Source organism: Stegastes partitus, unplaced genomic scaffold (assembly GCF_000690725.1).
Source record: "Stegastes partitus isolate 25-593 unplaced genomic scaffold, Stegastes_partitus-1.0.2 Scaffold1203, whole genome shotgun sequence".
In the NCBI taxonomy this organism is placed as follows: domain Eukaryota; kingdom Metazoa; phylum Chordata; class Actinopteri; family Pomacentridae; genus Stegastes; species Stegastes partitus.
This window is the reverse complement of record NW_007578934.1, coordinates 195,600-211,405: the sequence shown is the minus strand read 5'-3', so window position 1 is coordinate 211,405 and position 15,806 is coordinate 195,600. Positions and strand designations below refer to the sequence as shown.

General features: G+C 41.4%; 2 protein-coding genes across 3 annotated transcripts; both read left to right on the top strand.

Annotated features, from left to right (window-relative positions):
* Positions 1-1,594: 1,594 nt before the first annotated feature.
* Positions 1,595-6,856, top strand: LOC103368781 (5-aminolevulinate synthase, nonspecific, mitochondrial-like). 2 transcript variants are annotated; one of them, XM_008297263.1, is made up of 11 exons: positions 1,595-1,684; positions 2,749-2,954; positions 3,140-3,316; positions 3,425-3,523; positions 3,612-3,831; positions 3,928-4,112; positions 4,257-4,436; positions 4,739-4,903; positions 4,990-5,258; positions 6,038-6,200; positions 6,438-6,856. In XM_008297263.1, the coding sequence occupies exons 2-11, from the start codon at positions 2,765-2,767 to the stop codon at positions 6,596-6,598; spliced, it is 1,809 nt and encodes a 602-aa protein (XP_008295485.1). In that variant the 5' UTR covers positions 1,595-1,684; positions 2,749-2,764; the 3' UTR covers positions 6,599-6,856. The 2 variants fall into 2 exon arrangements, with proteins under 2 accessions (XP_008295485.1, XP_008295484.1); XM_008297262.1 differs by lacking the exon at positions 1,595-1,684 and having other exon boundaries at positions 2,719-2,954.
* Positions 6,857-10,829: 3,973 nt separating this feature from the next.
* LOC103368780 (dual specificity protein phosphatase 7-like) lies at positions 10,830-15,090 on the top strand. Its single transcript, XM_008297261.1, has 3 exons — positions 10,830-11,525; positions 12,158-12,586; positions 13,400-15,090. The coding sequence occupies exons 1-3, from the start codon at positions 11,156-11,158 to the stop codon at positions 13,708-13,710; spliced, it is 1,110 nt and encodes a 369-aa protein (XP_008295483.1). The 5' UTR covers positions 10,830-11,155; the 3' UTR covers positions 13,711-15,090.
* Positions 15,091-15,806: the final 716 nt, after the last annotated feature.

The window sequence follows — 15,806 nt, the reverse complement described above, 5'->3', positions numbered from 1 at the left end:
TCCAGATACTTGTATCCTTAAGGAGCCATTAACACTTAAGTTTCGGTTTCAATTGGGGGTTTGTTGCTCCTCCCCCTCGTTGTGCCAGTGGTTAGTCCTCCCCCTGCCACAGTGGGGTTCGTTAAGATCTTCTGTGGCTGGGTGTGAATGTAGTTTCATCTTCCTGGGGAGAGTTCTTAGGACTGAACTGTAAACAGGTGAGAGGTGATGCCTCAGACCTCCACCTCTGTTAAGGGATGGTCTTTCCAGTTTGACAGATGACTTCTTTCACCCCTCTCTCAAACCATCTGTCCTCCCTGGCCAAAATCTGTACATTATTGTTCTCAAAAGAGTGTCCTTTGTCCTTACGATGCAGGTGTCCTGCTGAGTCCTGTCCTGAGAAGCTGGCTCTACTGTGTTGTGCCATGCGCTTGTGGAGCGGTTGTTCTGTCTCCCCAGTGGTCTGGGCATTCCTCGCTGCACTGGACTGCGTACACTACGTTGCTCTGTTTGTGTCTTGGTGTCTTGTCCTTAGAGTGGACCAGCTTCTGTCTCAGGATGTTGATGGGCTTGAAGTGCACTGGAATGTTGTGTTCATTAAAAATCCTCCTGAGCTTCTCAGAAACTCCTGCAACATAAGGGATGACAATGTTGTTTCGTTTCTTGGTCTTTTATTCTCTGTCTCCTCTGGGTTTATCATTAGCCACTTTTTGAATAATTTATCATTCATTGATCATTAATTACTTACATTGGAAGAAACGTGCTCAGAGGCAGTTTGTGTTTAGTTCATTAGACGTAAATGAAGTCAAAGGGCGACAGCTCCATCTGCTGGCATTACTAAGGAACTGAACAGTAATTTGAGGACAACAGGCAGAGATGCTTTATAAATACACATTGTCCTGCTTGAAAGATCTCTGTCGCTGCCACATTGCATTCTGGCTGATTCTATATAAGAAAATGACAAACTTTATATGTCCTAACAATTAAAAATAAAAAATCTAGTAGTTTTATTTACAGGTATGCATGTAAGATGAGTTTATCTGAGTGTCAACTTGCACATCTCAGCTGCTGCTATGTTTTGCTGGGCTAATATTTCACTAGACCTTTAATGCTGAACCTGCTAAAAAAAAAAAAAAAAAGTTAGGTAACCTTTACTCTTAATTTTTAATGTTTGAAATTGTAAGCAAATAATATAATAAATGCAATTTTACAAATTATTAAATAAAATAATATATACAATAAACATAATTTTTGTTTTAACAGAGCAGCATGCATAGCTATATATAATAAACAAATCCTTGATTTTTTTTTTAATCCAATCAGACTGTAGAAAACATTTGCCATGCTGCTGAAATGTTCTTTTAATCTTTTAATACGTTTCTTAATGCCTTAAAATTTAATGTTTGCACATAATTATCAATGCTATACTCTGTTGTCAGTGCCTTTCCTTTTTTATGTCTCTACGAGAAATTGCAATAAAATTTTTAAAAAATAAAAATAAAAAATGCACGGAGGCCGGTGTCCCCGTACCAATATGGCGGCCGCGGTGACGCACAGGCGCAATGAGCAGCAGCGGTGGTGACGTGCTGCAGGGCGTGACTGTGGTTTCGCAACAGCACTACTACTAATACATAACGTGTCTGTTCGTCTGCTGGAGTTTCCTCAACTTGAAGGGGCAGAGTATCAATTAAACAGGACAAACCAGGTGAGTTAACGCAAGAAATTAGTGTTGAACAGACTTTTTAAAGTTGTGGTTAATTTCTATGTTACCTCCATTGATTCTTTTAATGCAACCGATGTCCTGATGCACTGATGCTGATCAAAGCCTCTTTTTTCTTTTCTTTTTTTTTTTAAATCAGCCACTGTAAATTTCTTATTGAAAGTGATTTCTGACAGTTTTCAGCTAAAATCCTGTTTAACTGAGGAGAATTGTGAATTGTTAATTTTTGATAAATTGTTAAAAGATGTGAGTGGGTGAAATGCAACATATTGGAAATTAAAGTTGTGTACTGTTAATTGGGGTTAAACAAGTTATGTCTTAGATGTACTGTCTATTCAATTGTCATCTCACTAAGTATTTCAGGGTCAAGGTCAGTTACCCAAAAGCAGTTCATCTTTAAAAAGAAAATATTAACAGTGATAGTTCATTAAAGAGACGGTACTAAATAGCATCATGTTTGACTTTGTGGATCTTTATGTCTCAAATGGAGACGTGAACCCTGTTTTGCAACATGTGGGATCGCACACAGTTGCAGACATGTATCGGTTTCATATGAACAGCAGCCAGATGGTTCTTCCTCTCCTTGGTCTTAAATAAGGCCAAACTGTTGTAGTAGCGAGACAGGTCCTTGAGAGGCCTTCCCTTTTCTATTTGTCAAGGACAGCTGACTACACAGTGAATGAAAGTAGTCCTCTGGGCTTTTAACATAACATCCTCTCTGCTCTCAGCACTCATATGCTAGTGTGGATTCAGTCATGTTTCGCAAGGCATTTTTCATCTGCTCCATCAAAGTGGACTGGGATGTGTTCAGGTAAAAAGAAAGGACCACCTGGGAGAAAGGTTGATTGGTACTTCTAAAAGGTTTTTTTTTTTTTTTTTTAAGTTTCTTTATCACACTACCCATGCTATTTGTCTTTATTTATTGTTGAATATCATGTTAAAAGTAGGTAAGAGCAGGTTTATTCCTGTATTTTTTTTTAATGGAATCTGCTGCTTGGCTTAAAAATGACTGGAAATCTGTAAATGTTTCTCTTTTTCTTCCTATTTAGGTTGTCACTTTCTCATATGGATACAGTGATTCGCCGTTGCCCTTTCTTGACCGTTGTCCCCAGTGTTTTCCTTCATCTGGGAGGTAAAACATCACTGGGGAGCTATGCCCAAAAGTGTCCAGTGATGATGGACCTGGTCTCCAGACCTCTGGCCAGATCCTTGTCTTCTTCAACATTTTCGTCCAAAGGCACTCTGATGAATGACGGTCAGTTGTCACGAGTTGTAATGCATCCTGTTACAGATGCTTACAGCCATACAGTTATAGTAATGTAACTGCAACAAATGAGCTACATTAAATATATATATTTGTAATTTTGTATTATAATGTTTTGTTTTTACACATTTTGTAAATTATCTTAATTTAAACTTTATCTCCTGTGTTCCCTGTAGACCCAAACCACAGAGTCAACTTGCCTTCAGGCCACCTTGCACCACCTGCTGGCCAGGCTGTTGGCTCTAAATGTCCTTTCCTGGCTGCAGAGATGGTGCAGAAAAAGAACAGCGTCGTAAGAGAGGCCAGGATGGAGCTGCAGGAGGATGTCCAGGAGATGCGCTCTTACCACAGCGGTGAGCATATACACGAGATCCTTAAAGGAGGCCAGTTACGTAAATTGTTAAAGGCTTTATTTAGAGCATTCAACACTTTGGTAAGTTTTAAATCACTGTCTTGAACAGGTACAACAGGTGTGGATTTATCGAGAGCAGATCTTGTCAAAGCAGAAAAGGTCATATCTGCCAAAACAACTCACCTGCTAAAGGACAATCTACCTAAAGGTAATCCTTATTCTTCTTAATGTACAGTAAGACTAAAAAAATTAAACAAATTTGAAGATTTAAAATTCTCCTGTTTTTCGTCTCCCAGTTTCCACCTTCCAGTATGACCGATTTTTTGAAAAGAAGATTGAAAGCAAGAAAACAGATCACACATACAGGGTTTTCAAGACAGTGAACAGATCTGCCCCCTCGTTCCCCATGGCAGACGACTACTCAGAGTCTTTTCATGCGAAGAGAAACGTGTCTGTGTGGTGCAGCAACGACTACCTCGGTATGAGCCGTCACCCCAAAGTCAACCAGGCTATCATGTGAGTAGACACACTGATCCGGGGTCACCCATAACCCCATAATTCAGCTGACATGCAAAACAGTTTCATAACACTAAACTTTTTTTTTCTTTTAAGTGAGACAGTACGAAAGCACGGTGCTGGTGCAGGAGGTACACGAAACATTTCAGGAACAAGCAAATTTCATGTGGACCTTGAATCAGAAGTAGCTGACCTGCACGGCAAGGATGCGGCGCTGCTGTTCACGTCCTGCTTTGTCGCCAATGACTCCACGTTGTTTACTCTGGCAAAAATGCTACCAGGTACTTACAGAAATTAAAATGTCATCTAAATCTACATGCCTTTGCTTTGATACAAAGTTCTAATATATTTGCTCACATGTTTTCAGAATTAGACTGAAATACATAATAGTTGGGACATTTTATTTCTTTTGCTTATTCTGCTAGGTTGTGAAATCTACTCTGACGCAGGCAACCATGCGTCAATGATTCAGGGTATAAGAAACAGTGGGGTCAAGAAGTTCATCTTTCGTCATAATGACGTCAGCCACCTACAAGATCTGCTTGAGAAGTCCGACCCCTCCACTCCAAAGATTGTTGCTTTTGAGACAGTGCATTCAATGGATGGTGAGTGTACAGCCCTCCCACTGAGGTGTAACTGTTATCTAACTGATGTATCATTTATTTAATATCAATGTGTCTTAATAACGTGTTAGTTAGTAAGTAAGAACACACAGCATTTCTAGAATATATGGTTATGTTTCTATATTGATTTATTAAACTGGCATTCCAGTGCTTACATGAACTCACAAAAGAAATATTTGTTAAATCAACAGTGAATCGTTGGTGTGTTTTCAAAGCCATGCAAAGCTAATACAAAGTCATTTTTATGATCTTAAATGGTCTTGTGAATGCTGTGCTTCCTACAGGGGCCGTGTGCCCACTTGAAGAAATGTGTGATGTTGCCCACAAGTTTGGTGCGATTACTTTTGTGGATGAAGTGCATGCTGTGGGTCTGTACGGACCCAGAGGAGGCGGGATTGGAGACAGAGATAAAGTCATGCACAAAATGGATATCATCTCTGGTACCCTCGGTAAGTGGAAGCTTCTCTAATGATGGAAAACATTTCATAACACCACCTGTGTGTTACATATGACTTATTACGTGTTTCATTTCCAGGCAAGGCATTCGGCTGTGTGGGTGGCTACATCGCCAGCACCAGTGCCCTGGTGGACACAGTGCGCTCCTACGCTGCAGGCTTCATCTTCACCACCTCCCTGCCCCCCATGCTGCTGGCGGGGGCAAAGGAGTCCATCAGGATCCTGAAAAGTGAGGAAGGCCAGATGCTCAGGAGGAAACATCAGAGGAGTGTCAAACTGCTCCGACATATGCTGATGGACTCTGGCCTTCCAGTGGTCCACTGCCCAAGCCACATCATTCCTGTCCGAGTAAGGAAATCAATAATTAATTCATTTAGATGAGGTGGATGCAGGGGTCGGACTTGGAATCTTTAGTGTACAGGACAGTTTGTGTCACCATGAGTTAGTCCTACTACCATGAAAAGATGTATTTTGTCCATTGCTGCTAAGTATGAGGTGTGTCAGAAAAGTTTCAGGACTGGTGTCACTAAAGATACATTTCAAATCCAAACTACAAGTGTTAACCTTTGTAGTAATCCCCCTGGAGTCTAATTCACTTTGCCAGCCTTCTCTGCCACATTGCCATGCACTCCTGGAAGGATTCTTCCAGGATCCACCGCAGCTCCATCATCACAGCCATCTTGATGTCGTCCACGTCTTCAAAACGGGTCCCCTTGATGACTCCCTTGAGCTTGAGGAAGAGAAAAAAATCCCACGGAGCCAGGTGGGGTGAGTAGGGAGGTTGCTCCAGCACAGCGATGTTCTTCCCAGCCAAGGAACTGCTGGATGTTCAGGGCATTGTGAACAGGCGCATTGTCATGGTGAAGCAGCCACGACTTGTCCTGCCCTCGTCTCTTCTTGCACGCTGAAGGAAGCAAACGCCGCAGGATCTCTTTATAGATGTGCTGGTTGATCGTCTTTAGGGGAAAACTTGTAGTTTGTAGTTTGGGTTTAAAATACATCTTTTGTGACACCAGTCCTGGAACTGTTCCGACACACCTCGTATAACTCAAATTGTGTTTTATAATCTAAGTTAAATCTCAGACACTTTAAAGTTTGACTCTGACATACAGTGTGCGTGTTTTTAGGTTTCGGATGCAGAGAAGAACACTGAGATCTGCGACATCATGATGTCTCGTTACAACATCTACGTCCAGGCAATCAACTACCCCACCGTAGCTAAAGGAGAGGAGCTGCTGCGCATCGCCCCCACACCACACCACACTCCCCAGATGATGTACTACTTTGTTGGTATGTCCGCTTGGAATTAAGTGTCTTAGCTTGTTATGCTGAGTTCTCCTGTCAATAATTGTCCAATTCATTTTTAACTGAAATGGCGAAATGTATCAGTTACAGTCTCGAGCCAAGTAATATATTTTAAAATTTCACTACAAATTGAATTATTTGGACAGTTTTTAGAAGAACACTCATTCCTCCTGGAAAAGCTGTTGTATCCTCACCTGTCTGTGCTCTTCTTTGTCTCCGCAGATCGGCTGGTAAAGACATGGAAGGAGGTTGGCTTGGAGCTGAGGCCACACTCCTCAGCAGAGTGTAACTTCTGCCAGCAACCACTCTACTTTGAGCTGATGAGTGAGAGAGAGAAGTCCTACTTCAAAGATCTTAGTCACGCGATATCAGCAGTGGCCTGACGTCATCCGAAAAACTAAATCTTAGCAATAATTGTGGTATTTATTTAATTTATATGAAATATATCACTGCATATTAAATGTTCAATATGTGGTTAAAGTGTTCATTTACTTCTGTGTGTTTATTTTTATAGATTTTGGCCGATACGTTTATTTATTCTTTCATCGAAGTGTAAAATGTGCTTTTCAGTGGAGGACTCAATCATGACTAAGAAACTCTGAGTAAGCATTATATATAATTTCCTTCCTAAAGGCCATACAGCTACATACGACACAGCCATGTATTAGAAGCAGTTAGTTAAAAAAAAAAATCTGATAATAATACGTAGACACCATACAACAAAACTGAGTATATTGCCAGTCAATAAAGTGTTAAATGATTACAGAGCTTCCCCTTTAATGACATTTTATTAGCTCAAAAAGAATGAAGTCAATTTTAACAAATAAATGTGTAACTAACTGTCCTATAACAAAGTCAGCAGACCTCTCGTTATTGTGTGTCCTCCTTTAATTTTGATGACAGATTTGATTATTCTAAGACATGCAAGACACCAGTGAACATATGTGTGAAGATCTGTTCTGCTATTCTTCCCAGATGTTTCTTTTCAGCTGTTCTTTGTTGTTTGGCCTTCCACTTGAGTTGAAAGGTTTTCCATTGGATTCAACTCCCTGGACATACTTAACCAGATCATAGTTTTTTATTCTTAAAAAACTCCTGTGTGATTGTTTGCGGTGCGTTTGGGATCATTATCTTGTTGGAAAATTCCTCTTCTGCTAAGCTTCTCGAGACTGGGAGTCATCTCTGCTTTCCATATGTGATTATTCAAACGTACATACACAGTTCCATCTATAAATGTAATCTCCCCTGCACGTTTTGCACTCATGCAGCCCCATATCTGCACCTCCATGTTTCACAGTCAGCTCTATGCACTCACTGTGGTAGGCCTGGCTTGGTGCACGCCAAACATTCTGCACCTCATCTGATCCTAACAAATTTATTTTGGTTTCATCTCACCAAATGATGTGCTGCCAGCATCCATCAGGCTTCTTCCCATGTGCTTTGGCAAAGCTTAATCCTACAGTTTTGTGCCATTTTGGGAAGCAATGACTTTCTTGTTGGACGCCATCCGTGAAGCACGACTTCATGCGGCATCATTCATACTGTCTGAACAGTCACTGAAATGGTGACCACAGATAATCCTTGTGCCAGACCAGAAGCACGTGCTCGTCTATTTACAATGCAACAGAGAATTGTGCGTGATGTCAGTTTTCAAGGACAGACACGACACTTTCTACTGGTAGAACACCTCTGATATTCATTAGCCAACTGATACTCTTTGTACAATCTTTAATCTTCTTAAAGTTTCACAACATGGCGTCTATCTCATCCAGGCAGATGAACGAAGACCTCAAATAGGCTTTCATACTTCTGTATATCTATTTATAGCGACTAACAAAGTGTATTACTTGGTATTATTAGGTGAGTTCATTACACATTTGTAACAATCAGTGAGACAATCAATGGTATTGAATGTCCTACACTCCCATACAGAGTTTGATGTCAGATATGTTTCCGCCATGTCTTTGTGGGATCATACTGTTTTATCAACGTACATTTATCATGCCAGCCAGGATATTACTGCATATATGTGCTGCAGGCTCTTGGGAGAGATAATGCATCATATCTGTTATCACATGTGATGTGACATTGCTTCTTTCTGTAGCTTGTGTCTCAGGTGATGATTACCATTTTAGGCAAAGATTTTGTAATAAAACTACACTGTAAACTGAAAGAAGTAGCTTTTCTTGTAAGCAGTTATCTATGTTATCATCATCTTCTGTATTTTTAGTGGAAAACCTACTGATTTAGTGAAGAGGGCAGTGATGTATCATGTAGTTTTCTTTTGCATATAATCAGCTTAAGGGCAGACTAGTGGTCATCTGGATTTTCATTCATGAAATGCATTTTGTGACATTCAGGCTTTGGCCGCGTGGAGGCACACTGGTCCTCCCATATCTGCAGCTGCGAGGCTGTGACATCAGACACCTCCTCCTCTTGCAGATGACTCATAACTGGTGCAGCAGCTTTCATGATGAACCACTAGAGGGTATCAGCACAAAACAGGATATTGTGTTTCCCGTCTAGATAACAAGGGAGATCACTTTCGCTGTGATAAAATGCAGTAAACACACTACCACGAACCTCACAGCAGACTTGCAAAACCACAGATCACAGATATTACTTTAAATGAGCTGAGCAAACAGATTTATCTGCCGTTAACACGGTAGCCCTGACTATTTCACAGAGCTTTTCGTGCAAGATAGTGTATTAATGTTAAGTCTTCCATCCTGTGGCCTCTGATCACCATGTTTAGATAAAATTAGATTAATATATGCCTGTTACTCCCATGCGCAGAGAAACATCAATGAAGAGGAAGCTCTCCTCCCATCTGTTTCATCTCGGAACTCATCCCACCGTACATCTGCACATGACAGGAGTGTGTTTGTGTATCCACTGGGTACGCGTGAAAGCCCTTTAAGCAGCACTTGACATGCAAAACCTGGGATTCTGCACACCAAAGACGTTTCATCTCTTTTGCTCCGGGAGAATTATCATGAGCTCACGTTTGGAGCAACATTATGTAACCAAAGTGTTGGTAGAAGTGGAGCAGTCAGGTGATCGGCACTATCATGCAAGTGTTGCCAGCTGAGAGCATCAGTCCTTGATTTTGTTTTGTTTGAAGTTGACACTCTTTTTGCATTGATTTGCAATTACACAGAAATTTACACGACAGCTGAGTGTCATTCCTGCATTAGATTTAAAAAAAAAAAATCATTCTTTCACTTAAACCTGCTTTTGCTTTATATGCAGTAAATCAAGTAAGATGCAAGTGTTAGCAGAAAAGACTCTTTTGTGTGTTTCTCTCAAACATCAACATATTGTGTCAATGCAGGCTGCTCAGTTCCTTATTACAGAAAGTTTAAGGGCAGGCCCAACACCTCTCCGCTTCCAGGAAGAGAGTTCAAGTGGAGCAGTGATCATGTGGGCACGAGGAGGCCACAGGGGCTGTGTATGTGTGGAGGCAGGTGTTGAAATGGTGGTGCAGCGTACTGTGCCAGTGATATGGTGAATTGCTGCGTGCGTCTGATCCGTCTATGGCTGAGAGCATTTGTGTTGCGGATGTGGATGTGTGTGCAGCTTTTTAGCTCTATTCCTCATTCTGTGTTAATCCCGATGCACATCTGTGTCTCCCTCCCTCAACCCACCCTCACCCACCCCCACACTCACGTGTGCAGACGGATGAGCTGCATGGATGGATTCCCACTGCACGCACCTCACTCACACTCTCCCTTCTCTCTCCCGTTTCCTCTCACATCTCTCCTTATTCGCCATCCTCCTGCATTATCATACACATCAGTAATGAACCGTGGGAATGCTCCATTCTAAGAAAAGACACTCGTGCACAGCAGCATGCTTTTGCATTCCCCTTTTGCAGTCAGAACGCCGTGTAGTTTGCAGGCTTCCTTTTTGGCGTTTAGGCTCAGAAATAAAAATGTTAAAATTGAGGAAGAGAGCAGTTTGAGGGGTGTGTCCCACCTCATAATGAATATTGTCATGATGAGAGATAACAGCAGGCTTCCGTAGTGACATATTCTGCAACAAAATGCATCCAGACTGAATCAAGGATGAGGGAGTTTCTGTCATCTGTATGATTTCATATCATTCCTATGTAAGAAACAAGGCATAGTGTTTGTCCATAATGGAAAATACAGTAAATCAAAGGGTTCATGTGTCAGAAAGGTGTCATGAAAGTGTTCGAGAAAGGGAATTTGGTTATAAACAACAACGCAATAACAATAATGCATTACTATGTGAAGCAAGGCAACCTCACTTTACTATTTTACAACAGTGCAAATATTGCTGTAGACACATCTTGAGCCCCATAATTAATAATAAAGTGTTTCTTCAGTTAATAAAAATGCAGGAATCACAAGTGATAATGCCTTTAAAAGTTTCCATAATATCACAAACACTTGTAAAGAGCTGTGATGGTCATGTTATACTGATTGAAAAAAAAAGATCTATTCCATTGAGACCTACTGATACTGAAGTTTGAGATATTTCTGCTGCGACTTTAAATCGTAAGGAATAAACTCCTCCCTCTTGAGTTGTTCTACTGTCAACTAAAAAAAAAAAAAAAAAAACCTCCCATGCATCGGAATGGTAAAACGAGAATGTGCATGGAGGACCCTGGCACAATGTGGAGCTGCTGAAGTTGCTGAAGGGATCAAACAGTCACATTTAAGAGGGTATCTCGATGTTTTAGAGCTCTGCGATGAGTTTGAGTGGAGCAGCTCGGACTCACTGACTGATGGAAACACACAAGAGGAAAAAGGGGAAATCTCTTCGCTCAAGCAGAAGCGCCATGCACTGGCAGGGCAACATCTAACGCTCCTTTTCTTCTCCTCTATCGTTTCTCGTAAGTTATTGTTTGTCGCCGTTTGATGGACTATGTAGTAAGTGTTTGCGCCTCTCTGTAGTATGACATTGAGTCCGATATGTCTGATGTGACGCCGAGTAAAAGCGTGGAATGGCTGCAACTCGAGTTAGAGTCCGGAGGCACTTCTCTGCTCCTGCTGGACTGCCGTTCACATGAGCTGTACGAGTCATCCCACATAGAGACCGCCATAAACCTGGCCATCCCGGGGCTGATGCTCCGGAGGTTCAAGAAGGGCAACATACCCATCCGGACTATCATTCCCAACCACGAGGATAAGGACAAGTTCGTGAGGCGGTGCAAGACGGACACGGTGGTCCTGTACGATGAGTGCTCCGTGGACTGGCAGGACAGCGGGGCTCCAGCGTCGGTTCTGGGTCTACTTCTTCAGAAACTGTGGGAGGACGGCTGTAAAGCGTATTACCTGGAAGGTAAACGGTTTTTTTTCTGTCATCAAAAACTAATAATCTAAAAATAATTAAAATATGTATGAATAATGTATGATAGAGTTAAATGTATCACGGTAAGCGTGTTTTTTTAAAATGTATTTTTTCTTATCGGTACATTTAACGTCCAGCTAGCTAACATTAGCCCAGTTTAGCGTCTTTACAAACTGCCGGCTGAAGCTAACAAATGTTTTCTGAATGGACAGAAAGGACCAGAAGTTTTGACAATGTGAAGGTTTGAACTTTCAAACGCCAGCTTCTAGGCGTGAAAACGAAACCGTAACTGTGTTTATTCTAACTACCGTGGACGTAAATGTGACTGACGCTCAAGCCGTGTTGTGGGTTTGCGGTGTGAAGGCTGTTGAAAAGTTTGTGTGTCGCCACTGAGATTCTCAATTAAAATTCCAAAATGGCTGCGCCATGTTTTGCTCCAGCAGGAGCAGGCATGCATTTCATGAATGGTCGTGTTGGGGGGTCCTGACAGTCATGCTTCAGCACCCAACACAGCTTTTTCCATTAAAAAAATATAATAAATCAGTTATATAGGGTGTGTCTTTTTACTATAAAATGAAAATCTAACCACATAGACTTTATGTTGTGTTTTGGCTCTTATCCAGGTGGATTTGTAAAGTTCCACACAGAGTACCCAGAGCACTGTGAGACCCTCCTGGACAGCTCCTGTCCCAGCTCCTCTCCGCCAATGTCTGTTCTGGGTTTTGGTAATCTGCGGATCAGCTCAGATTGCTCGGACGGGGAGTCCGATCGAGAGCCCAGCAGCGCCACAGAGTCCGAGGAGAGCCCCATCCCCAGCAATCAGCCTGCCTTCCCTGTCCAAATCCTGCCCTACCTTTACCTGGGCTGCGCCAAAGACTCCACGAACTTAGATGTGCTGGGTCAGTACAACATCAAGTACATCCTGAACGTCACACCCAATCTCCCCAACATGTTCGAGCACGACGGCCACTTCAGGTACAAACAGATCCCCATTTCGGACCACTGGAGTCAGAACCTGTCCCAGTTCTTTCCAGAGGCAATATCATTTATAGGTGAGTAAGTTGATAACTTGCTTTGCTGAATATGAAATACGCAGACACACTTTTCAGGGAGAAAATGTATATTTGTATGCGTATATGTTTAGTTGTTGTTGGGGGTTTTTTTGTCACAAATGTCTTGTACATATGTTATCAGCCCAAGGGAGACATTTTTGTTCCCAAGATTTAAACCAAAGAATGAATGAATCATTTTTTAATGCTTTTTAATCATAATTTAATCATCAGTTGTGACTTTACATTCATGTCAGTTTCGCGGAAGGGTGCAATATCACAGAATTGATCTTCTACAAAGCAATGACACATTAAACTTGAAAGTGAACTCATCTTTTGTTCTGTGTAGCACCACGGCATTGTGTTTCATTTTTGCTTTTGATTTGTGTTTTTCACTATGACTACTTCTGAAACCATGGCTTGTCTCTTGTTTGTTTGGTGGTTGCAGTGCTGTGTTACGTGAACTACTTTTTAAAAGGTTTACGTAAAATGAGGAAGGAAAAGTAATTTCCGTTCTCTGAGGTTGTATTTGATTCCAGGGTTACAAGTTATGTATGGTGTTGCTTAATGACAGTTGTTTGTTAATGTCTGTAACTAAAAAGGTGCTGGGTGTACTGTTCACTTGCTCAAGTTAATTGTTTAAAGCAGAAATAAGCTTACAGAATGTCACTGTAGGTTTTTTCTCTGTCAACTAAGAGCCAGAATCACATTGTAGAACAAATCTGAAAGCTGCACATTTTTGTTAGTTACACTTAATTACATGTCAGTGGATTCCTGGGGACTTCAGCTGACCCCTCTTTTCCCTTTCTCTCACAGATGAAGCTCGATCAAAGCAGTGCGGCATCCTGGTCCACTGCCTGGCCGGCATCAGCCGTTCAGTCACAGTCACCGTGGCCTACCTGATGCAGAGACTCAACCTCTCTCTGAATGATGCTTACGACTTTGTCAAGAGGAAAAAGTCCAACATTTCGCCAAACTTCAACTTCATGGGTCAGCTCTTGGACTTTGAGAGGACGCTGGGGCTGCACAGTCCCTGTGATAACCGCTCTACCAGTGAGGAGCAGCTCTTCTTCACCACACCAACCAATCACAATGTCTTTCAGCTGGACACGCTGGAGTCGCCATGAGAATCAATAGGACAGCTTTTTCGTTGTTTCTTGTGGTGTCTCTGAGCCTGTCAGATACCTAACTAGCTGACACAAGCAGTAAGTCAGTTACAGTATTCTGCACCAAAAAGGACTACATTGATCTGTTAAAGGAACAGCAGCCGTCTGCAGAAAACACGCTCTTTTAGATCCACTCTCAATGCCTTAATCTCTAACACAAGGATGAATTTTGCTATTTACCATACATGGCATTAATGAATGGTCATGTACGGCCATAATAGCAGGACATTTCATAACTTTCCTAAAAAAAAAAAAAAAGTCTAGGATTGTTGTTTGACTGTTATTCACCAGCCGTAAAACGGATGTTTATGTATTTCTTTGTATCGGTTACGAGTATTGCCTTGGCGCGGTGTAAAACAAATCTTTGGCCAAGTAGAATGTTTTCTGGGGACCAATCTGAGATGTTTTGTTGGTGCTCCAGCTGAGGAAAATAAGCTACTAAAGTGATCGACCTAGAATTATCGTCCCGTTTCTTTCCTCTGATGGTTGTCTGCAGTCACACAGAAAGCATTTTTTCTTGTGCTTTCACTTACAATACCTTCACTTATATCTGGTAATCCTTAATAGTTTAGTTACAACCTCAAGTGGCTAATGCTGTGCGTATATTTTAACTGTGATATTTTCTGCGAAATATCAAAGTCTAAATATATTATTCCCCGGAAGCGCTCCTGTACATTCTCTTGCTTATAACTGCATTATTTGCATGTGATCCTGTTTTACCAAGGACTATTGCCTGTTGTTGTTGTTGTTGTTGTTGTTGTTGAGGCCTTGATCATACCTTAACATGAAATTGAACTACATGTCAGTTACCCTGTCGAGGTATGAAGTATAAGACCGGCTTTTGCCATGATTTAAAGGAACAAATAATCAGTGTGTAAACAAACGGATGTCCACCTTATTTTTTATTCCAACATTCTTCAGCCTGCAGCTACTTATTCTGTGGCACAATAATGTTAAGGGAAACCTGATGTGTAATTAGCTGTTCTCTATTGCCAGTCTCGTCTCAGAACAAATGAATGAGTTGGATGTATGAGAGGAAATGAAAGGAAATGACTTTGACTAATGTGTTCTTACCTCACAGAGAGACACTTTCAGGGATTTTTATACAAGGCACTTGTATTTTATCATGGCCTCTTTAAGTGCACCCAAGGGCTGTTTTGTTTGGTATGTTTGTAAAGATGTACATAAAATATGGTTTGTGATGGGGGACATTTTCTGAAAATCATGAAGGATAAGAAAGTGACCCTATTTGGACCCTTATGTATATTATATGTAAAGCTAAATGTCCGAGACATTCTGTACAAGTTTATACAACAAATATATTGTATATTTTTACTTGAATATCTTTTGCTTGGCCTTTTTATTTTTCTGCTGAAAGTTGATAGCACGCTTGCGTGGAACAAGAGAGAAGTGTGGTTGAGTCACAACCAAAGAGTGCTCTGAGAAATCAGAGAGTTGAACGTAGTTGTTCTGTGCCGTCCAGCCCCGAGGCTGTAGGTGTGGTCAGATGTCTGTTTTCTGTCCACTGTGATGCCTGGTTTCCTGTCTCCCACAGGCTTTCTGACACAAAGACAAGTGACAGGGCCAGATCTGTCAATACCACAGGGCAGACACACCCACAAGCAGTCACTCAAACAGCCGCTCAAAGGAAGAGGAAGATGACACAGCATGTACTCCACCACAGATACAAGACTTCCGACGGCTCTCCTCCCCAACTTGAGGAGTGATAAAAATTTTACGACAGTGTTACACAATAGCTTTGGAAAGGTATTATCCGCAGTTATAGATCTATTTGGGGTTTTAATGCCGATTTTATATTTACTTGCAAAAGTGTAATTTCCTGGAAATGCGATTCTTTTGAAAAAGAGGAAGTGAGAGTTCTGTAACTGCTTCACGTCAGTGCTGCCATTAAGAGAGGGAAATTAGAACCACTTGTGTGCTGTAATTTTATTGTTCTCATGCTACCATTTAAGAAGGAACTATTTACAAAGTTGATATTTAAGTCTCATTACATGCATTATATCCAGAAACCTGTGAATCGGAAAGGAAATTGAATT

Excerpts from the sequence above, each read along its gene's own strand:
- LOC103368780 (XM_008297261.1), top strand. The coding sequence starts at position 11,156 with ATGTCTGATGTGACGCCGAGTAAAAGCGTGGAATGGCTGCAACTCGAG. Across the intron at positions 11,526-12,157 it reads TAAAGCGTATTACCTGGAAG|GTGGATTTGTAAAGTTCCAC; the intron begins GTAAACGGTTTT and ends GCTCTTATCCAG. Across the intron at positions 12,587-13,399 it reads AGAGGCAATATCATTTATAG|ATGAAGCTCGATCAAAGCAG; the intron begins GTGAGTAAGTTG and ends TTTCTCTCACAG.
- LOC103368781 (XM_008297262.1), top strand. The coding sequence starts at position 2,723 with ATGTTTCTCTTTTTCTTCCTATTTAGGTTGTCACTTTCTCATATGGAT. Across the intron at positions 3,317-3,424 it reads GATGCGCTCTTACCACAGCG|GTACAACAGGTGTGGATTTA; the intron begins GTGAGCATATAC and ends TGTCTTGAACAG. Across the intron at positions 4,904-4,989 it reads TATCATCTCTGGTACCCTCG|GCAAGGCATTCGGCTGTGTG; the intron begins GTAAGTGGAAGC and ends TTTCATTTCCAG.